The sequence below is a fragment of the Osmerus mordax genome, chromosome 14 (assembly GCF_038355195.1).
Source record: "Osmerus mordax isolate fOsmMor3 chromosome 14, fOsmMor3.pri, whole genome shotgun sequence".
NCBI lineage: Eukaryota > Metazoa > Chordata > Actinopteri > Osmeriformes > Osmeridae > Osmerus > Osmerus mordax.
The window spans coordinates 6,891,255-6,913,820 of record NC_090063.1 but is presented as its reverse complement, the minus strand read 5'-3'; the positions used below and the strand labels follow the sequence as shown (position 1 = coordinate 6,913,820).

At 48.8% G+C, this 22,566-nt stretch overlaps 1 protein-coding gene across 1 annotated transcript in view; it reads right to left on the bottom strand.

Moving 5' to 3' along the window:
• The window catches only part of itga1 (integrin, alpha 1), a 25,382-nt gene extending 3,190 nt beyond the window's left edge, over positions 1-22,192 (bottom strand). The window contains exons 1-26 of the mRNA XM_067249985.1: positions 21,959-22,192; positions 12,779-12,899; positions 11,871-11,980; positions 10,718-10,806; positions 10,324-10,438; positions 9,598-9,725; positions 9,136-9,284; positions 8,797-8,947; positions 7,935-8,109; positions 7,333-7,406; positions 6,989-7,133; positions 6,436-6,578; positions 6,144-6,287; positions 5,762-6,013; positions 5,427-5,557; positions 4,443-4,606; positions 4,086-4,225; positions 3,396-3,512; positions 2,267-2,343; positions 1,771-1,897; positions 1,382-1,465; positions 1,191-1,267; positions 878-964; positions 671-776; positions 186-302; positions 1-74 (exon numbers count right to left, since the gene is read on the bottom strand). The exon at positions 1-74 is cut by the window's left edge and continues 31 nt beyond it. Coding sequence (XP_067106086.1) covers positions 1-74; positions 186-302; positions 671-776; positions 878-964; positions 1,191-1,267; positions 1,382-1,465; positions 1,771-1,897; positions 2,267-2,343; positions 3,396-3,512; positions 4,086-4,225; positions 4,443-4,606; positions 5,427-5,557; positions 5,762-6,013; positions 6,144-6,287; positions 6,436-6,578; positions 6,989-7,133; positions 7,333-7,406; positions 7,935-8,109; positions 8,797-8,947; positions 9,136-9,284; positions 9,598-9,725; positions 10,324-10,438; positions 10,718-10,806; positions 11,871-11,980; positions 12,779-12,899; positions 21,959-21,995 — 3,134 coding nt within the window. The 5' untranslated portion in view covers positions 21,996-22,192. The remainder of the gene's footprint in view (positions 75-185; positions 303-670; positions 777-877; positions 965-1,190; positions 1,268-1,381; positions 1,466-1,770; positions 1,898-2,266; positions 2,344-3,395; positions 3,513-4,085; positions 4,226-4,442; positions 4,607-5,426; positions 5,558-5,761; positions 6,014-6,143; positions 6,288-6,435; positions 6,579-6,988; positions 7,134-7,332; positions 7,407-7,934; positions 8,110-8,796; positions 8,948-9,135; positions 9,285-9,597; positions 9,726-10,323; positions 10,439-10,717; positions 10,807-11,870; positions 11,981-12,778; positions 12,900-21,958) is intronic.
• Positions 22,193-22,566: the final 374 nt, after the last annotated feature.

Genomic DNA, 22,566 nt, shown 5'->3' with positions numbered 1-22,566 from the left:
GGGTTGGCCGTGTACAGCTTGGTGGGGCTGACGCCTAAAGGATTGATCAGAGCTCCAGCCTCGCACGTCACCGTCTGAGGGCAGAGAAGAGAGAAAGTGCTAGATACTGGAGGTTGCTATGTGTGTGTTTTGTACTGTGTCTTTGTGTGTGTGTGTGTGTGTGTGCGTGCGTGCCTCTGCATTACCTTGGGCGTGGAGGTGACGTGTGTGAGGTAGAGCAGGATGTTCTTCAGGGTGGACAGGTGAGGGTAGGTCACCTTCAGTCTCAGAGGAGGGGTGTCCATCTCAGCCACCTTCTCTATCTGAAGAACACCCCCCGTCATGGTCAGAGGCACACAGTGGGGTGAAGAAGATTGAGGTGAGAAGCTGTGAGCAGGGCAGGTCCTAGAGGATCCTTGGATGATCGTATACTACAACACCCTGAGCCAAGCTAAGCTAAGACAAGTTACTTTGTTATTCTAATACAAAGTTTGAATATTTCTTTGTTAGTGTTCTACCATGCATGTTTAGGGTCCTACAATGTCAGGTTAGGATCCAACTATGTAGAGTTGGGGTACTAACATGTCGGGTTAGCGTACTAGAGTTACGCTCCTGCCATGTAGGGTGAGTGTGCTACAATGTAGGACTCTGGTCCTATTCTTTAGAGTTCGGTTACCGTGGTTACTCTTACCGTGTAGCTGATCTTGACCTCTTCTCCTATCATGCTGGTGTGGTTGAAGACTGAAGGGTGCTGCTCTCTCTTTTTTACAGAGATGTGATGCTCCTTGGGAAGTGCCCTGTGTACAGGAGAGTCTCCTTTCTCAGAGTGTGTGCGTTTGTTTGTTTGTGTGTGTGTGTTTGTGTGTGTGTGTGTGCGTGTGTGTGTATATATACTCACGTAAACCTAAGTCCAGCCTCATACTGAACTGGAATGGAGATCCTGACATAGTTGTCATTGAGCGTTGAGTTCAGCTCGTCGCTGTCACTGGACACACAACGATGAACGGTGCAGCGTTACCAAGGTGACACACATCATGGGTTGGGAAAGACAATGTGGACTGATCATAAAACATAAAAAGCACTGCTATATTCTTTGGCTATGGAATGCCTCCTGAACTGATGAACTGGTGTTCAAATACAAGGCAATAAGGAGCTTGGGCCTTGATTCAAGTTTCTTGCTTCAACATGTGCAAGAGTGGGCTTGGTCTGACCTGGCAGCGGTAACGTTGATGATAATCTCCTTCTGCACGTAAGCAGGGTTCACTTCAAATAGGATCTTGAACGTCTCCTGTCAATCAAGCAAAGAGGAATAAGGGGATATTTCTGAAATCAATCAAAACGATTCCTTATTATGGTTTGGTTGGCACTTCCATTAAAGTGTGGTACCAGCGAGCAGACCCACCTCAGTGTTGCTCTGGAGGAAGGGGTAGCCCACGGCACACTCCACCCTGCTGCCATTCAGACTGCAGTCAGACTTCTCTTTAGGCTGGGAAGGGAAGGGAGGCACTGTGATGGCAACACTGTCATGCTACAATGCTATGCTAACACTGTGATGGCAACACTGTCATGCTACAATGCTATGCTAACACTGTGATGGCAACAGTCATCCTCCTATGCTATGTTCACGCTGTGATGGTACAACACTTTAGTGTGGTACCATGCCATGCTACAGTATGCTACAACTATAATGGTAGTTCCAGTGCTATGCTATAACTATTCTCAAACCCTAATCTTAAGCAGTGGTATTACATTTGTATGTCAAGGTCAGATGATTATGCAGAACTTTCTCACCTCCACCTTGACGTAATTGATGTTCTCTGTGAAGCTGAGTGTGACCTTGGTGTTGTAAGCATTGTCCTGGCTGTTCCGGGTGGTGATCAGCACGTGGAACTTCTCCTTGTTGGCTTTGATCACCAGGCTTCAGACAACAGCACCAGGCAGCACACAGGCAAGTTAGCTTCATAAGCAGGTTGATTAATTCAGCCACCACAGGGGGGAGCTATAGTAAAGCAATGAATGGCATGGCTAATAATATACTGCACCTTCTCAATAATCACAACAAAGCCACCTCTGTCCTCACATAGGGACACCAGGTTCACAAGGGAGCACCATGGAACAACATCACTACTGAACACACTGTAGAGAACTACTATTATAGACACACCATTGCCTGTGAGGGTTACTATAGTGACCCATAGTAACCTACAATACCTAGTAACATGAGGCTGTGCAGGTTACCATAGTAACATGGTAACAATGGGCCTTACAGGTTACCGTAGAAACCCACCTGGTAACACTTGATTTGGCTGTGAGGGAGAGGTCAGCAATACACTTGTTGTCACTTCCACAATCCACTAGGGGTATCTGAAAAATATACAAATAAGTATCTTCACTCACAATTCACACCTAACACTTGAAACACTTACAGCAACAAATTACATGAACACAAAATCATTATCAGATACACAAGACACAGGATTGATGCCTTCTCTGTTACCTAGGGGGTTACACTTGGCTGATTCTGCTATTCAAAAAGAACACTGCCTAGTTGTCATTTAACCCAATAGTTTGCTGGAAGGCACACATTGCTCCTTACATTGGTAGATTACAATTTGTCAAAAGGAAAGCAGGATTGACAGGGACCAGCTTGTCCCTGTCAATCCTGGTTGTTGCTTTGGCTGGCTGTCATGTGTGATGTGTGATGTGTGAGTTTAAGTGTGTCTGTGTGTGTGTGTGTGTGTGTGTGTGTGTGTGTGTGTGTGTGTGTGTGTGTGTGTGTGTGTGTGTGTGTGTGAGTGAGTGTGAGTGTGTGTTCTGCTGTACTGATAGAACAGTAAACGCTGGTCTTACTCAGTCAGCATGAATAATAAAGACAGCCTGACAGCCTGACACACACATAAACAAGTGGCCTGGATGAACATGACCCTGGGGTGTCCAGGCGGAAATAGATTCATGTGTTTACACTTGGAGCTCCCCACAGCCAGTGAGTGTGTGTGAGTGTGTCTGTGTGTGCTTGTGTGTGCGTGTGAAATAGAGAGATCTGGACTGTGGGAACAGAAAGAGGCTGTCTAAGCTGCTCAGTTAATGATGCTCTGATGGAGCCCTGATGGGCAGCAGACAGCTGCTCTGGGGAAGGAGGTGAGAGCCTCTAGTGGCCAGAAAAGGAATCACAGTGTGACATGACAAAACTCATCATCTTGTAGTCTCATCTGCATGATGAGTCCCCCTGCCAGGAAGCAGGGGTTGTGTTTGGGTCATGGTCTGGGTTGAGCTTGTGTTTGGGTCAGCGTGGAGCCAGGGGATGGGGTTAGGGTTGTGTTTGGGTCAGATAAGAGCTAGGGGATAGGGTTTGGGTTGTGATTGGGTCATGGTCTGGGTTGGGGTTAGGGTGATTACCATGACTTGTGTCGTCTTACAGTTTTATTGTTGAAGGTGGGCAGGTCTCCATCCAATACTGGCCCCACGTCCTTCTCTGTCAACCCAAACTCCAGAGACACCATCATGGGGTCCCGGAAATCCACCCTCTTCTTGTCCTGTGGGACAGAGAGGGAGGGAGGAGAGGAGGAAGAGAGAGATGGGGACAGAGAAGAAGAGGGTGGAGGGAGAGGGACAATGAGAGAGGAGGAGGGAGAGGAGGAGGGAGAGGGACAATGAGAGAGGAGGAGGGAGAGGAGGAGGGAGAGGGACAATGAGAGAGGAGGAGGGAGAGGAGGAGGGAGAGGAGGAGGGAGAGGAGGAGGGAGAGGGACAATGAGAGAGGAGGAGGGAGAGGAGGAGGGAGAGCAGGAGGGAGAGGGGGAAGGGGAGAAAGATGGAGGGCAAGGCATCAGAGGTGTGTGACAGACAGTGTTAGAGGTGTTTGGTACACCACTAGGACATGCTGTTAGACTTAGGAAGTCAGGAATGCAAACCCCCTTTCCTCTCTTGTTCTTCCTCTCTTTTCCTTCCTCCCCCCTAACGGGGTAACAAGGCCCCCAGACCTCAGCCTGCTTTGATCAAACTAGTCCTGGTTCCCATTAAAGTCAAGGTTTCTTTCTTTACAACCCTTCCGACTTCCCTCTCTCCCCCCTCCCCTTTCCTGTCTCCATACAGCATTGGGTACTTGCCAACATGGTGAATCGATGCTCCCAGCATGCATTGTCCCTTATGGTGGTCATATTCTGCAGCCTGCGCTCGCCCACGGTGAACAGCGCCCGCGGCTTGGCCCGCCGGGCATCCAGCGTCAACCAGTAGCTTATGCCTGTCCCTGGAGAGGACACACACACAGACAGTTACAGACACAGACAGACAGGCAGACAGACAGGCTTACAAGCAGGCTGACAGACAGGTAGACAGGTAGACATGCTTACAGGCATGACACAGAGACAGACACAGACAGACAGGCATGCAGGTAGACAGACTTACATGCAGGCTGGCAGACAGACAGACAGACCACCAGCCTGGACACTAAAACCTGCTCTCACCGTCGCTAGAGGGTGTGGCCTCAGACTTCACCGAGTAGCTGAAACACACCTTGATGTCCACACACACTGTCTTCAAGCCGTTCACCTCACAGGTGTCCTGCTGCATGTTGACCTTGGAGGGGTTGAAGGTCATGTTGCTGCGCAGCTCTGCCACGTCTCTGGACCTAGAGGCGAGGTAACCACAGGTCACAGGGTCACACAAGGTAGCAGAGCGGGTTCACTAAAACCGCATGCCTGGGTCAAGTTCATCACCAAAGACCCGAATGCTTCTGACCACGAGGATTTCCTCCTGTTCCAGGGAGACTGCTGTAAATTGCTTGTGTATACCCCTCCCCCCCTCTCCCTCCGCCCTCCATCTCCTTCTCTCCAACCCCTAACGCTGCCAACTCCCATTGGGAAAGACATGGAGTTGCATGGCCCCTGGAGTTAGAGATGCTCCCAAACTCCAGCTGAGTCATGGAGGCATGCCAATAACAATGTTGATCCTGCAGTCTTTCCCTGAGTCCTTTCCACTCTGCCTTCTGGAAGGGGGGGGAAGGCATGTGTTCAGCAGTTGTTTCTTAAATTCTTGCTCGAAAAAGCACCGGAAAGCACCAAAAAGTCCAAGGTCCCTCTCGCTGGAAAATGATGCCAGAACACAAAGGGAAGGGATGAAGGGAAGGGATGATGGAGGGGTGTGCTGCTGGGGGGGGGGGGCATAGCCGGGGGGGGGGGGGCACAGGAAGCGGCAGAAGCGTCTACAGTAGCCCATCCTTATCCTTACCCTAACCTGATCAGAGAGGAGCTAGTTCCGAACCCCTGGAGAAACACAGCTGTGTAAACCACACAGTACTGCACCGATGCTGTCAGAAAGCAGTTGGAGACACTCTTGCTAATTCACCATGTGGAAAAACTGAGTTTTCAGTGTGTGTTTGTGGGGAGTGTGCGTGTGTGTGTGTGTGTGTGTTGGTGGCTCATCATTCTGTGTGTGTTTATCTCTCTCACCAGAAGAGAGAAGCTCCTCCCAGCCCTCCGATGGTGACGTCAGTAATGCCATCTCCGTTCAGGTCCATGACCCCATGGATGGACTGGCCAAAGAATTTCATCTTCTCCCCGTCTCCCCCTGCCGCAATGCGCTACACACACACACACACACCACAGTTTAGACAGGGACACACCCTTCCTGCTAAGCAGAAGAGCAGTCATAGTACTGACTGCCCAATTAGACCAACAAACGAGGGAGAAAGTAGATATATATATTTAATAAAAAGATATTTAAAAAGGGTTACATATATATATGTAATCCTGACCTCTCAAGCGAGCTCATGGGTCTGCTGTACCTGGACATATTTCTCCTTGAGGTCGCGTCCTTCACCGTGGTATATGTACACCGCCCCCCGGTGGTCATTCTCCAGCGGTGCACCGATCACCACGTCATTGAAGCCGTCCTGGTTGAGATCCGTCACCGCTGCAATTGCCGTGCCGAAACGGGCGCCGCACGGCTCATTCTTATTGGTGCAACTCTGGGTGTGGGCGGTGCAGCACGTCTGATTGACAGGCTTCAAGGTGGTCTGGTGCTCAAACATCCCCTCCTGGAGAGAAGGAGAGTAGGAGGGGTGGGGGGTGCAGAAAAGGGGGGGTCTGTAAATGACAGGACTTTGTTCGCTTATAACTGCTGTTCATCACTGTATAGGCGGACTGGACAGAAACCTGTTGGTGTACCTGGTTGAGTTGGTAAATGTAGACGTGTCCTTGTTCATCTCTGTCAGGGCCCATGAACATGGGAGCTCCAACCAGCAGCAGGTCAGTGTACGAGTCCTTGTCTACATCCACAGTCTGGAGCACGCTGCCAAAATACGACCCGATCTACACGCGCACACACGCACACACACACATTGACAAACTCTTTTAGAGCGAGGACGATGACGTCGTTATGGAGGCGATTACGAGGAGGATGGCGAAGTTGCTGAAGATAAACGTTACGGAGGTGGATGTTATGGTGATGATTTGTCACCTGTTCTCCCTTCAGGACCTGAGTGATGGTGACATTGCCGCCCTCCAGGCGGTAGATGATGACCCTGCCGGTGTGGTTGTGTCTGGGTGCTCCCGTTATGAACAACACACCGTCACGACTGTTGGCTGACTGCACATCATAACCTGCAGGGTGCGCACACACAGAAACACACAGCCACGGAGGCACACACACACACACAGACAGAAGGAGGTGATGTCAGCAGAGTGGAAGTCTTCAGATTCTGCACATCTTCACAGGTCTATATAAGGCAGCAACAGGATGTGTGTGTGAGTGTATGTGGGCCGTCTGAGTGAGACAGAGCACGTTGCTGGGAGAAGTTCCTCCACTCCTCACTGTTTATCAACCGGCAGCGAATCACTCAGGACTTGGCTGAGTGTGCCACATTTGACTGCGAGAGAGCTGGGCTGTTTATGGGAGCGTGCTACTACGATGCGTGCTTCAAACCTGTGTGAGCAAGTGTGAACGAGAGCGTTCGATGTGTTTGTGAGTGAGCACGTGCGTGCACGTGTGTGTTCATGTGTGGCCATCTTACCCACATAACCGGCCTGGGCCTCCTTCCTTGTGTCCAGGGGGTCATCAAAGCTGGTTGTCGTGGGGACGATGGAGCCCTTTGCTGTCTGCATCACCACGGTGCCGTTCCAGTCATACGCACCCACCGCCCCCAGAAGCACTCCTTCCTGTCACACAGGAAGCAGAGAGACGAAGGGAGGAAATGACAATCTTGTAATTATACTATTATAATCCACCCAACAAACATTCATTCCTGGTTAAACGTGTTTACACGATATGGCTGAACTGAGACGGGTATTACAGAAAAAGAGAGACAGTGTGTGTGTGTGTGTGTGTGTGTGGGGGGGGGGGGGTATCGGGACTAACCTTTGTACTATGAGCACTGAAACCAGCCTGGGACATCTCCATTTCAAAGGAAGAGGTGTAGTTACCAGTGGTAGCTAGGGTAGAGAGAGACAGGTTTACCAGTTGGAGCTAGGGTAGAGAGAGACAGGTTTACCAGTGGGAGCTATGTAGAGAGAGAGACAGGTTTACCAGTGGGAGCTATGTAGAGAGAGAGAGACAGATTTACCAGTGGGAGCTATGTAGAGAGAGAGAGACAGGTTTACCAGTGGGAGCTATGTAGAGAGAGAGAGACAGGTTTACCAGTGGTAGCTATGTAGAGAGAGAGAGACAGGTTTACCAGTGGTAGCTATTTAGAGAGAGAGACAGGTTTACCAGTGGTAGCTATGTAGAGAGAGAGACAGGTTTACCAGTGGGAGCTATGTAGAGAGAGAGACAGGTTTACCAGTGGTAGCTATGTAGAGAGAGAGACAAACACCAGTGAGAGGTGTAGTGCTTGATCAATAATTGAACTATATGTAGTAGATTCATTGGCTGGAATGGATTGTGGCCTTCGGAATAATAAGGCCCATAGAGACAAATAATAGTGGGTGGAGCAAGGCTGGGTTGCCAGGTTGGATACCCACCCTCCAGGGCAAAGATCTTGCTTCCCAGGGCATCCACAATGCTGAGGAGCGCCACCTCATCTGACACGTTGAAGAAGTGGTCTCCAACTGGCTCGCTGGAGATGGACTGGATCTCCTTAATGAACTTCTGGACATCGGCTAAACTCTTGTTCTGCCGGTTATAGTCTCCCAACACCTGGAGAGAAAGAGGATGGGGAGAGGGAGGATAGAGTGGGAGGAAGAAGTAGGAGTAGAAGGAGGGAGGAATAAAGCAAAGGGAGTGAGGGAGGAAAAAAGAGAGAGGTGCAGGGAGGAGACAGAGGATAGAGGGGGAGGATAGGGAGGGATAGAGGGGGAGGATAGGGAGGGATAGAGGGGGAGGATAGGGAGGGATAGAGGGGGAGGATAGGGAGGGATAGAGGGGGAGGATAGGGAGGGATAGAGGGGGAGGATAGGGAGGGATCGGCAGGGGGAGGATAGGGAGGGATCGGCAGGGGGAGTAGGGAAAATGAGAGAGTAATGAGTGTGTTGCAGAATGCTGAAGATGGAAGTGATGGGAATGTGTCTGATGTCTGATTGTCTCATCGTGCAGTTGGGATTAGGGATGAAGAAATGACACAAGCACACAGATGCACACAGAGATACACAGAGATATACAGAGAGATACACAGAGATACACACACAGAGATACACAGAGATATACAGAGAGATACACAGAGATACACACACAGAGATACACAGAGATATACACACAGATACACAGAGATACACACACAGAGATACACAGAGATATACACAGAGATAAACACACACAGATGTGTGTGATATATACACAGAGAGAGACTCTCAGATAGAGACGGACAGACAGACATAAAATACTCACAGCGATGCCAAACCTCTCGATCTGCTCCTCCTCACAATCCTTCACAACCTTTTCCAGATTGTAGAAGTCATGTGACTCTCCATCTGTGACGATCACCATGACTTTTTTGACCCCTGGCCGCATCCCTCGCTCCACCGTGAAGGCCTCTTCCCTGCAGGGAGGAGATGAGGGTCACAGGTCGCCATTACGAGAGTCATACAGGTCAAACACAGACAGCACAAGGGCAGGGAAGTCGTAACCCTGGATATCACACAGACCAGAGGCAGGGCATTATGGGAGTCGAGTTTCACATGACATCGAGGACTGCAGCGTGCATGTGTGTGTGTGTATTGTGTGTACCTGGCTGTCTTGATGCCCAGGGCTGTCATTGTCTTGTAGCCAGTCTGTTGAGGCAGGTGCTCCACCTCAGCCAGCAGGTCGTCAGTGTTGCTGAACTGGTTCAGATTCACTCTGTGGGTCACATTCTCGCCATAGGACACTATGCCCACCTGCAACACACACCAACAGGCACCTTCAACTCTCACACACATTTCTCTCGAGCGCTCTCTCTCTTCAACCACTAGTCTAGATGGTCGGGTGATGAGGTCACCAGCCCAGAGACAGAGCGATCCTCCAGTCCTGGAAGATCTGATCTCATGCTCCGATGGGTTCTCTGCGCTCAGCAACAGTTTCCATGGTGGCACAGAGGAAAACTATAATTTCACTGTAATAAATGTCCCACATCTTAATCTTCCCCATCCATCCATTCTTCCATCCATCCCTCTATTCCTGGGAGTTTGGGTCCCATTACAGTGTTCTAACCTGGGAGAGTGTGGGTCCTATCTCGATGTTCTTGAGGAACTTCAGCAGAAACTTGACAACCTGATCCCAGGGGTAGATACTGTTTGAGCCATCCAACACAATGACAATGTCCAGCTCCTTTGCACATTCTGCAACATAACCATCACTCCTACAATTAACCATCCAGTCAGTAAGTCAGTAATACCAAACTGTTCCACAACTCTTACCAGGACTAAAAGGACAGAGTATGACACATGTTCTAGAACCCTCACCAGAACTCAGTCTGGTCCATTAGCACTCATTGTAAACAGAGACAGCCAGACATCGACGTCATTCATGTGTGTATATGTGTGTGTGTGTGAGTTGTGAGTGTGTGTGTATGTAGCCATATGCAGGGGGGGGGGTTGTTTACTCAAAGGCAGAGAGGAGCAGCCCAGCACACTGTCTCCTAACTTGGGCATGCCTGGCAGAGAGGGAGGGGTCACTGGCTGGTTTACACCATTAGGAATGTTCTACTGTATACCTCTCTCTCTCTCTGTGTCTCTCTCTCTCTCTCTCTCTCTGTGTCTCTCTCTCTCTGTCTCTCTCTCTGTCTCTCTCTCTCTCTCTCTCTCTCTCTCTCTCTGTCTGTCTGTCTGTCTGTCTGTCTGTCTGTCTGTCTGTCTGTCTGTCTGTCTGTCTGTCTCTCCCCCCCCTTTCTCTATCTATCTCTATTTGTGTTGTGTTATTAGTGTTCTGTGGATGTACCTTGTACAGCCGGTGCTATGGAGTTGAGAACCTTGAAGGAGGAGCTAACGTTGGCGCAAACCCCTGAGATGTACTGCTGCTGACCACACATGTAGCCATACTGAGGTCCACAGGCCTGCAGATACAAGGGAGAGAGAGAGAGAGAGAGAGAGGGGTAGAGAGAGAGAGAGAGAGAGAGGGGGGGGGAGAGGAACAAGAGAGAGGGAGCAAGAGAGAGAGGGAAGTGAGTGGTACATAATTATACAGTGCCCCAGTGTATATTTGTTGTATGTGTGTGTGTGTGGGGGTGTGTGTGTTGGGATTCATCGCAGATTTTGCCCTTTTAGAATAGTTTCCTGGGCTTCACTCTCCTAGGTGACCAAAATCAAGTGCACCCCAGAGAGAAGGCTCCTACCAGGAAGCCTCCATCAGGGCTGGTCACCAGCGTTGTCCCCATGGTCATGTTTTCCTTCACTTCCCGTAGGTTGGGTATGGTGGTATATTCTAGGAGGAAACATGGATGAATAAACAAACCTTTAATTTCATTACTCTGCATCTGTTTGGGATTATCTATGCGTTTCATCAGTGTTGTCAGTGTGAGTGATGAACTCTTCCTTTGCATATTTCTCAGCTGTATCATGAGTTATAGAGCACCATCTCCTTATGTCAGACACCACTACTGGAACTGAACCAGCAGCTGCCCCCCCCCCAACCCCATCCCCATCTCCCACACACACAGACAGACACGCACACACACATACAGACACGTACACACACACATACAGACACGCACACACACACATACAGACACGCACACACACAGACAGACACGCACGCACACACAGACAGACACGCACACACACATACAGACACGTACACACACACATACAGACACGCACACACACACATACAGACACGCACACACACAGACAGACACGCACGCACACACAGACAGACAGACACGCACACACACATACAGACACGTACACACACACATACAGACACGCACACACACACACACAGACAGACACACACATTCACACAGAGCTGTTCTTTGTGGCATTGCAGGAGAAGGCTGTCATTGTCACTGTTGGAATGTATAACTCTACATCTACAGTTGATCTCTACAACACCCTCCCACACACACACACACACACACACACACACACACACAGACGGTTCTGGCCACCCTTTATGCCAGGTTAGAAGTGTATGATGGATTTGCAGTAAAGCATGACAGCCTCAGATCTCTTAACAACCCTGTCCTGTACGTGCTAATGTCAGAAGGAAGCACACACACGCTGCAGACCTGAGACTGCAGACCTGAGACTGCAGACCTGAGACTGCAGACCTGAGACTGCAGACCTGAGACTGCAGACCTGAGACTGCAGACCTGAGACTGCAGACCTGAGACTGCAGACCTGAGACAGCAGACTGATTAATCGTGTCCCCATGAGTGGATGAGACATGTTAATCCTATTTATTGGCTGACTTCCTGTCAAGGTCATTTCAGACCTAACTAAATGTATCAATACCAGACAAACACACACACACACAAACACACTCACTAGGCAGCTCCAGCTTGATACAGGTGCGGTTCCCTCTCCCTACTGGACACTTGTACACATCTCCGGTCCTCCTGGTTGGCTGACCGGTCAGAGGAGAGCCAATCAGAACCCTTGAGGAGCAAAGAAACAGATACCGTTGGAGTGTGGTCTCCCTGTAATTACCATCCTTACACTGGGGGAATCATGTAGTTAAAGTACATGTGTGTCAGCGTATTGTTAGTTTACTGTTAGATCTGTCCTGTACTGAGCTATAAACAGTAATGTTATTATCATTCCTCTGCTCTAATGAGGCTTGATCTGCCAGGGACAGACCTACACCCATACTCTCTCTCTCTGTTTATCTCTCTCTCTCTCTTTCTGTCTCTCTCTTTCTTTCTTTCTTTCTTTCTTTCTTTCTATCTCTCTCTCTTTATCTATCTCTCTCTTTCTGTCTCTCTCTCTCTCCCTTGTCCAACGGAGCTTTAAAGATGCTCTGTTCAGGACAGCAAGAGGGTGAAATCACTGAGGAGCAAAGAGGAGAGCAGCAATGAGGAGAGGAAGTGAGTAGAAGAGAGGCACAGAACATAGGTATTTGGAGAGCAGCTGCCAGAGCTGATTAGGACTGACTGAGTCCCTGTAACTGATGCCATATGGCCTTAATAAGACAATTACTGCAGAATGGCTGCAGTTACTACTCTCTCTGTAAGTATCTCCCAGGGTGTTGCAACATGTGTGGGAAAGGGGAGGGTGTGTGTGTGTTTGTGGGTCTCTTAAGGATTTAACAGCACTGTTGAATTGCCCTTGGACGTATTAAACGGGAGGGCTGTGTCGCTGGGTTGAACAGGGTCTGCAGCCGGTGAGCACTCTGGTGGATCGTTTCCAGGTAACCGCAGAGAGGTGGAGAATGGACTCCTGTTGGTGGGTCTCACCATTTGCCCTCGCTGTTTTCAAACTGCTGGACGGAGTAGCCGAACATGTCATCCACCGGTCCACTGAACGATAAGCCATTCTTCTCATCCACGTTGAACGACAGCACACAGGGCAGCAACACTACGGAGAGAGAAAGTTCGAGAGTTCTTCTCATGAAAGCTGTGAAGTTCATGTTGAGAGGAATATTGGCTGAGAGGACTTTTCTCGATAAATATTTATCCATATTTATTTGAGGGAAACAAACCAGCTGTATTAAAGGGTTCAACAGATAGACTGATAAACGACTTCAGTACTATTCAGTTGTTCTGGGTATGTTGTCAGCCGCCCACAGAAAAGGAGAGAGAGAGAGAGAGAGAGAGAGAGGGGTAGAGAAAGAGAGAGAGAGAGAGAGGGGTAGAGAGAGAGAGAGAGAGAGAGAGAGAGAGAGAGGAGAGAGAGAGAGAGAGAGAGAGAGAGAGAGAGAGAGAGAGAGAGAGAGAGAGAGAGAGAGAGAGAGAGAGAGAGAGAGAGAGAGAGAGAGGGTAAAGAGGAGAAGGCCCCATCCCAGACTCGGCCCACAGAGCTCCAGCAGAGGAAGAAGGACCAGCACTGTCTCAGCTCCTTCCCTCTCTCACAGACCCCTCACCCCTCCGCCTCCACTCCGCCTCCCTTCTGACCTCCGTGACAATCCTTTCTTCACTCCCTCCTCCCCTGTCTTTGCCATCTGTAAATTAGATGGCCTCCAAATATAACCTAAAACAGCTCTTTGTGTTTCTGCTTACAACAAGGCTGTTCATTGGGACTGTGCTGAGGCATTCCTCCCCAGCGACAGTATGAGAAGGTTAGGAGAGAGGAGCCATGGAGCTTTGAGACGGACACAATATCCAAGGAATCCAGACACTAAATCACATACACTATGTACAATACAAAAATACAGGGACACAGTCTCCTTGTTGCGGCTGCCGACCATTTTTTGCGCATCCCCTACTGTATCTGTCCTGTTCTAAATCTCCTAGTGTATATATCCCGCTTTCTCTCCTTCTGTGGATCTGCTATTTAGCTCTCAGATGCTCTCTGGTCCTGAGTCAGACAGGGGAGAGACGGCCTCCAACCTGTCCCAGACGTGAGCTGCATCGTCATCCATCAACCTGCATTGTCTCCTTCCTTTGTCTCTGTCAATCTTTTCCTCTCATACATCAATCTACTCTCCCTTTTAACTTGATTATGTACACATACACACACACTCACTGGAACACACACAGTTACTGACACATACACACACACACCGTGGAATGCTACTCATTTAGCTGATTCAAGATGGCCTCGGGCCAAGAAGGGCTTATCAGTGATCACAAGCAGTCCCGGAACAACACGAAAGCTGAATTCCTTTCTGGACACAAACAGCCTTGCACATGTATAATGCCCAGACACAACTGAGTGGATCCTGGCGTTGTGGAAGTAACAGCTTACTGGGTAGATTAGTGGTTGGAGCAGACAGAATATTGGGTTAGGGAGAAAAGCATCTAGGGAGGTCAGTTCACTTGGAACCTGGCTGGTCACGATGTTGGCATAGAGTCTTTGTCCAGACACCAAGAAGTCCACCTAATCCATGACATGAGTCCAGATGTCTCTCTCTCTCCGTTTCCATGTGTTTCTGGGAACAGCTCTCCTGGGCTCCAAACTTCCGACACAGACCTCTGCTCAGCTGCCTCCACATCCAGAGCTGTTCCATTTCAATTAATCTATCTGCTCGGTCATGAGGACAGTGCAGTGTGTGTGTGTGTGTGTGTGTGTGTGTATGTGAGGGCATGCCAGTGTATGCTCATGAGTACTTTTCTCTGGGTGTGTTCAAGCACAGATGTGACTCAATGTGCAATAAGAGAGCTGTGGGTTTGGAGGGCTTGTGTCTCCTGGGTCTGGAGGGAAAGGCTGGAGAGCTGCTCTGGATATGAAGCTGAAACAACGCTGACTCCAGATCATCAGGGATTAATCATCCATCCAGCCTCTTTCCATCTATTCTTTAATTCAGTCACCCATGCATCTATTCGCTCCTCCATCCATACATCCATCCATCCAACCATCCATCCTACCCTGGGAGTGTACTGCAAAGTCTTGGTGTCAGATTCCATACAGGAAGTTCCAGATGTCCTCTCAGGAACATTGGTTTTTATTGGCCCGCTAAACATCTCCAAGTCTCCCACGCTATGACATCATCCCCCTGACGGTTCTCATGGCTTTCATCCCCCAGAAGCCCCTGCTCCAACCATGTTCTATACCATTTACTGTACAATAGATTGCAACACACATCCACCCACACGCCCTTCTAAATAATGTGGTTTGCTGATTCCAATGTTTTTAGCACCATGTGTGCTGAGGGGCGGTCTCAGATCAAACACCTCCCACAGTGACTCCTCCCTCTGAGGTCACTGGGTTCACTTCCTGTTCTGTCCCAGAGCCAGCAACACCCACAAGAGACATCATCTCTGGAAAATAAACTACCTCTGTATTATTTTTATTCTAAGAACTCTGTCATAAAAGCTATTTCTGGTAAGTACAGTACAATATTATCATATCATATATTATTATAATTTAAATAATCGTATGAGTATTATAATAATAATGTGCCATATAAACCATCTTTGGTAAATGTACCTTCAGAACACAGAATAATATTATTGATAATGTTAACATAGTAAATTTCTCTACATAAACAATCTCTGGAAATGCTACCTTGTCTTAGACAATGCCCACAGCTGGGAACACTACCAGAATACTACCACTACCTGTTCTGTAGTCCTGGATGAAAGTGGTGTTGTTAGAGAGACCAAGATGAGATACCGGGAGACAAACCCTGAGAAAACATTTCTCTCTCGAGCACTGTCTTACTAAAGCAAGGCCTTTCTCACATGGATGGAGAGACCCCACCATCCCCTGAGGTCTCCCCTTGCCCCCTCTTTCCTTCCCTCCTTCCCGCCTCTCTGCGTCTTCCCGCCTCTCTACTTCCTCACCATGGAGATAACACTTTCCTGCTGATGCAGCTGTGTCCTCAGTCTGCGCCACTGAACACCAAGCCTGTCCGATATCACATACCGCCACCCATGTGATGATCATGGGATGATCATGTGATCCTCATGTAACTAACATGTAATAAAAAAAGTAATAACTTGTAAACAAAATGTAAGACTTTAAAGAGATTTGCATTGATTCACGATACTCAACCCCAGAAAGATTACCAGATAGATAAATTACCAGATTCGATTACCGGATATGTACAGCACATTACCAGATGTATAGAGTATCACATCCATTTCAAATAATAAACCATTTGAAAGTGTTGGGACAGTGTCATTCTGCTAGGCTTCCTGTACGTGTTAGCAGTACCCTTTTAATGTGAACAAGGTGCTCCTGGCAAAACGCATCTATTCCAGTCTGATGCCAGCATGATGGATGGACTGAACCGGGTGTAGTGTGTGTGTGTGTGGGGGTGGGGGGGGGTGGGGAGGGGGGTTCTGGTGGAGGGTCTGGCGCGCAGATGATGCAGGACTGGTCTGGCTACACGCACACATACACACATCAACAGCCCTCAGGGGGCCTCAGTGCTGACAGTCTTAGATCCTGTGTGTGTGTGTGTTTTGAGCATTTCTGTTGCTGGGAACAACACAAGGAAATGACTCTTGACAACATTCAAAAACACTCCTTTTCAAATACATCACTTTGAACAGGGCCAAGGACACAAACAACAGAACTGAGGCATTCAGTGCATACGTGTTTGTGTATTAATGTGGGTATCTATAGCTTCTTGACATTTCTCTCTCTCTCTCCCACACTCCTCCACGCTGACTCCCCCATTCCATCGTCCTTTCTCTGATGCCTCACAACAACTGCCATGTCCCATGACCTCACAGTCAAATACCTCCATTCCTGCCCTCTTCTCTTCTAACCCCCACCCCTCCTCAGACATCCCCCTCTCTCTGCTCTCTGCTATCTCTGTACTAAACACAGCCCTATCCTTACCGACCACAGAGGCTACAGCATTAACAAGATGACCAATGTGGTTCTAATTAGCCCAGGACAGGGTTCATGACATCCTGTAGCAAAGGTAGCTTCAAGGACGGAAACCACAACAAATCAAGGAGTGTGAAACACATGGAGGCTCCAGTGTTTGTGAGTGAGTGTGTGTCTCATAGGAGCCGCGGCTCACCCCTTGAGCAAGGTCAGGAGGTCAGGGGGTCATGACCTTGGATCATGGGACATGAGTGGATACTTTATGTGATGTCACACCTGTCCTCACAAGGCTCGGTAGTGATCACCGGTTGACCCGGGGGGTTTTCTCTCCTGTTGTGTTTGGTTCTATTACATGGAAGGGCTTCAGCAGGTCTGCATGTCCACAAGCTCCCCCGAGTAAAGCTTCGAAATAAACCAGTGAGGAGCTGAGCTCAGTTCAACCCCAGAACCCTGTTTTCTCTGTGGAGCTGCTGGAGCACCAGCGAACCATCAACATACTCGTGAAATGTTCATGACCTGGCTGTGAAAACACATGTACACCCACCCGCTCCCTCCCCCCCTCCCTCCCTCACACACATGCACACACTCATAGATACCCCCCCCACACACACACACACACGCATGCCACATCCGCTGCCCTGATCACGGAGAGAGCAGCCTGAAATCAGCCAGGTCCCTAGGGTATCCGTGGCAAGAATCAGCTTGCTAAACTGAACCCAGCCTCCAGAAGAACTGAAACCAGCAAACATCGAAAGACTTCCTGCCTTTTTGTTGTTGTTTTTTACAGTAGGACCCCTCCTCTATAGCCAGGGGGAGCTAACCAGTCTCTCCAGCATGCAAGTCGCTGTGTCTCCAGACAGACAAGGTCTTCATGGTAGGCCAGCTAGCAGCCCAGCCCCTTGTGACTGCTGAAAGGTGATGTCGTAAGATAACATCTTCACATGGCTCTCATCTGCACGCTGCATCTGCCTCTTAAACAAGCACTCACTCCACTACGGTTGGCTAACACGCAGGTTTGGTGGCGTGATAACCTGCCGGTGTAGCACCTCTGTCTTCCTTCTCTTCACACTTCACACCCACGTTATCTGAGCAGGGACTTCCTGATTTCTCCCGTCCCCCATCTTTCAGTAGCAGTACTAGACCAAGTCTAGAAGCTAGTGTCTAAAACAACATTGCCCTGTTATGCTGTTCAAGTCTATATACCAAGCCTAACCCGTAGTCGAAAACGGCTTTCTCCTCCTCTTCCTTCTGGCTGGTCTGGTTGAAACATTGTGCCCCAGACACATCCGATAGGACAGACCATAATGTTCCAGCCAAACAATCAAATGCATTAGCACAAATCACATAGAGGATCTGACCTCATATGCATGTTTCTGTACAGAGATTAAATTCTGGACTAATGGTTCACTTGAGAGAAATCTAGATAAGAACACATTTCAGCAGAGTGTTTCTAATTCCTTCCCTCTCTGTATCGCATACACCTCATGACATATTTCACCAGTGTTAAATGTGTTCTTACAACTACAGTTAAAACTATTCTTTAGATAGTTCACTTCCAAAACCTTTTTAAAGCTCCATACAGATGCTTCAGTAAGTGGTTGTGACAATTTTGACTTGAAATACTCTGCAACCTGTCCCAGCTGTTTGGACAGTTTCCAATGCTGTAACTATGTCTGCCGGCATAGTCCAGTTGTTTGATCCTGCTGATGTTAAGCTATACCAAGCCAGATTCTCCAACAGCTGATAGTACTCACGCATCACTTCATAAGGCTTTAACCCAACTGCTCCTCTGATTGGAGCAAAGCAATGGACTGCACTGACTAAGACCTCTAAACTGGCCACCACTGTAGCCATGGATACCACTTCTACTGTACATTTGATAAGATTAGCTGATCTCATCTGGTGTGTGTCGCTGGCATGTTGGGCTTGAACAAGAACTGGATGGTTAGAAGAACACACAGTGGTTGATCCAAAGCTGCTGCTTCCCACTGAAGCTGTCTGGAGTGACTTCATCTCTCGGAGGACCCATCTCTGAATGGATCTGGTTTCTGACTAGAGGAGAAGCCTGGGGGTCGTAGAGCGTTGAAATCAGCCAACGTATGAGAGGAGAAGAAGAAAGGACAGTCGGTCCTCCGGCGGAGGAATGTCTTTTTTTAGTTTCCAAGTATGGAGGGAGAGAGTCTGCAGGAGATCTGACGCATCAGCCTGACGATTTATGACTGGGAGTGTGTGTGTAGAGAACATGTTAGTAGGGGGAGTGTTAGTTTGTCCGTGTGTGTGTGTGTATGGGGGGGGGGGGGGGGGTTGGAGACTCCCTATGCCAGGGGAGGGGCGTGAGCGTCAGTCTGCCTCTCCCCCATCCACACTCCCGTTCATTCCCTACCTCGTCCTCTACCCTCTCTGATCACCAGTCTATTTATGAAATGAACACTTATCTACAAAGTAATTGGCACTGGCGGCAGAAGCCCTCACTAATAGTCCAGCTTAATGAAAATGAATCCATGAATAAGAGAAGGCTCCATTACTGTAAAAAAAAAACCCACTGAGACAGGCTCTGAGGGCATGGTCTCCTCCACACATTCATCAGTCCTGTCTAAGCACTGTCTTTTAAAACACACTCCTGCTGGATGAATGCACAAAGCTAGTTAAGGATGGATGGACAGACGGATGGAGGGATGGATGGATGGAAGGAAGGCTGGAAGGCTGGATGGCTGGACAGAAACACAGGCAGATAGATAGAACTGATATGCAACAAGAGGATGACATGCTCCCTCCTCACGAGACTGCTGAGGACTCTACATGTTGCTGTGCGTGTGTCTGTGAGAGAAAGAGTAAGTGAGTGCATGTGCATGCATGTCCTCTTCATACGTAGTAACATGCTTCAGGTGTTTCATTACTGTTTCCTTGGACGTTATGATAAGAACACATGGGATCTTCAGTGATACATATGGGACACATAAACACACACATGCAAGGAGTGGGCTGCACTATATATACTATAAATCCATTAGGGACCTGGTGTGACCAGTAATAACTTCCACATCGGGAAGCCATTTTAAGGGATAGTGAATTAACTACAGTACAAACACACCACCGGATCCCACACATGCCAGCAAACACACACATTCATACACATGCACAGATGCACATTCCCACACACACACGTTTTAGGAGTGTGTGTCTCAAGAGCATGCGAGTCCTCCATTCATACACCAGCAACACCTCTTCAGGACCAGCTTCCACCAGCAGCACTGGTCTGGATCCGTAACCCAGAGAGGGGCTCTAAGCGTGTGGGTTTGCAAATGTCCCTAGTAAGTTCTCTCGGCCCCTCATAGACTGATTGAAGCCAGATGCCCAAAAGACCCTAACCAGAACCTTATGTGCTTCATCGTCCAGGAGCTGTGGGGTCAGGTAAGACCTGCAGGGTTAGGTAAAACCTGCAGGGTTAGGTAGGACCTGCAGGGTTAGGTAGGACCTGCAGGGTTAGGTAGGACCTGCAGGGTTAGGTAAGACCTGCAGGGTTAGGTAGGAGCTGCAGGGTTAGGTAAGACCTGCAGGGTTAGGTAGGACCTGCAGGGTTAGGTAAGACCTGCAGGGTTAGGTAGGAGCTGCAGGGTTAGGTAAGACCTGCAGGGTTAGGTAGGACCTGCAGGGTTAGGTAAGACCTGCAGGGTTAGGTAAGACCTGCAGGGTTAGGTAAGACCTGCAGGGTTAGGTAAGACCTGCAGGGTTAGGTAGGACCTGCAGTGTTAGGTAGGAGCTGCAGGGTTAGGTAAGACCTGCAGGGTTAAGTAGGACCTGCAGGGTTAGGTAAGACCTGCAGGGTTAGGTAAGACCTGCAAGGTTAGGTAGGACCTTCAGGGTTAGGTAGGACCTGCAGGGTTAGGTAAGACCTGCAGGGTTAGGTAAGACCTGCAAGGTTAGGTAGGACCTTCAGGGTTAGGTAAGACCTGCAGGGTTAAGTAGGACCTGCAGGGTTAGGTAAGACCTGCAGGGTTAGGTAAGACCTGCAAGGTTAGGTAGGACCTTCAGGGTTAGGTAGGACCTGCAGGGTTAGGTAGGAGCTGCAGGCCATGTGGGCGTGGCCAAGCAGAAGCTGCTCCTCTATCCCAGGTGGAATATAGACATAGGCCTACACATCACAGAACATGGGGTCCATATCCAAGCACCTGAGTATATCAAGAAAGTAAACCAATTCTTAGAATTCTAGTCCTGCAACACATCCTGGGTGAGAGGGGGCGCTGGGCTAAGTGAGGAGACCTGTGTCTGTGAGCTGTAATCATTGCTAATGTGCGACCTTCAAATCTCCAGCTGCATCTCTAACTCAATTCTCTAATGACAGTCACGAGCTCGCGTCACATGTGAGTGTAGGAATCTGAGCATCAGACGGAGAGCTTCACGCTGTTGACTTTACAACTAGAGCATCGCTGGAGCTGCGGAGAGTTCCCAGAGGTGAGCGGTGATTTCCTCCGTCTCTGAACCAGCTCAACATAACTTACAAAATAATGCTCTGTTCAGACACCTCCCCAACACACCACATATATTAAATCAATGTGCTTATGAATTAGTAATCCGGTGATAAACAAGGGAGCCATTGAAGATGGACTGATAGGGGGGAGGGGGGACATGTTATTAAAGATGTGCCCAAGTGTATACATGAATTGCAATAATTACCACTTAATTTTTTGTAAGCCTCAGTATTGACTTTGTAAATGGGACATGAGCCTGTTCACCTCTCCCACGCACTACTCCAGACACTGCGCTCCTTAGGCTAATTCTAATGGCTAACTGTCTGGTGTGAAGTTGAGGCAAGCTGAGGCGCCCGTCCCGCCGCAGTTGAAGCATTCTGCTGTTACTGTGCTTCCGTCAGTCATCTCTGACACAGCAAGATAGACTTTCAGACGCCAATCAGCATGTTTCACACAGGCAGCCTTTCCAAACACTCAAATTTGCTTGCAGATTGCGGACAACTGAAAAACGAAAGGCTCACTCAAACCTAATGGATGCTTTCACTATTCATACATAATTTAGGCAGGCGTAGGCAACAGCGGTCAGTCGGTCCGTGTGGTCTTACAAGATGCGCACAGCAAGCGGCTAGGACGCACGAGATAAAAACAAATGCTCTGCGGTGGCAATGCACGACAATACAGCATTTGAACATGTGTTACATATTTCGAGGTAACGAAGCAACTTACCAAGTGTTGTTAATTTGAAATGCGTTAGACCCAGCATCGTTCTCAGCCGCTAGTCTCAGATGCCTTGACTCTTCCTTCCGACTTGCGAAATTCTACAAAGGCTCAGCTCTCTTGAGGCATTAGAGGTGATTGAACCGCTCGGAGAATCTAGCAGGCATTTCCTGTTGGCAAGTTCTGTTTGAAGTGTTCTAATCGTTAAAAGCGCAGACGCGTGTGGCAGTTGTCCATGTAGTCTCTCTCTCTCTCTCTGTAATGCACTGCGCACGAAGCCGAGACGCGAAGTAGGAGGAATGATAAGTTTGCTCAGACGGCTTGAGGCTATGAGCGCTTGAGCGGCGGTTTGTGGGGGCTGGCTTGCCAACCCATGGGAAAATCTTACCAGGCAAATAAGACCAGTGGCTGTCTGACAGAGACGTCTGGAAATCAGGACTGTCAGAAACTCTGACATAATGCAGCTAAATCCTCTCCAAACATGGTTTAGAAAGTTTAAAATCCTGCTTAATTCCTATTAATCCACTAAACTAACTAAATGACAAGAACAATCAGATAAAGACCAGGAACACAAGTCAGTCCAACAAGCCCAGTGGGCTATCCGTGCTGACAGTACA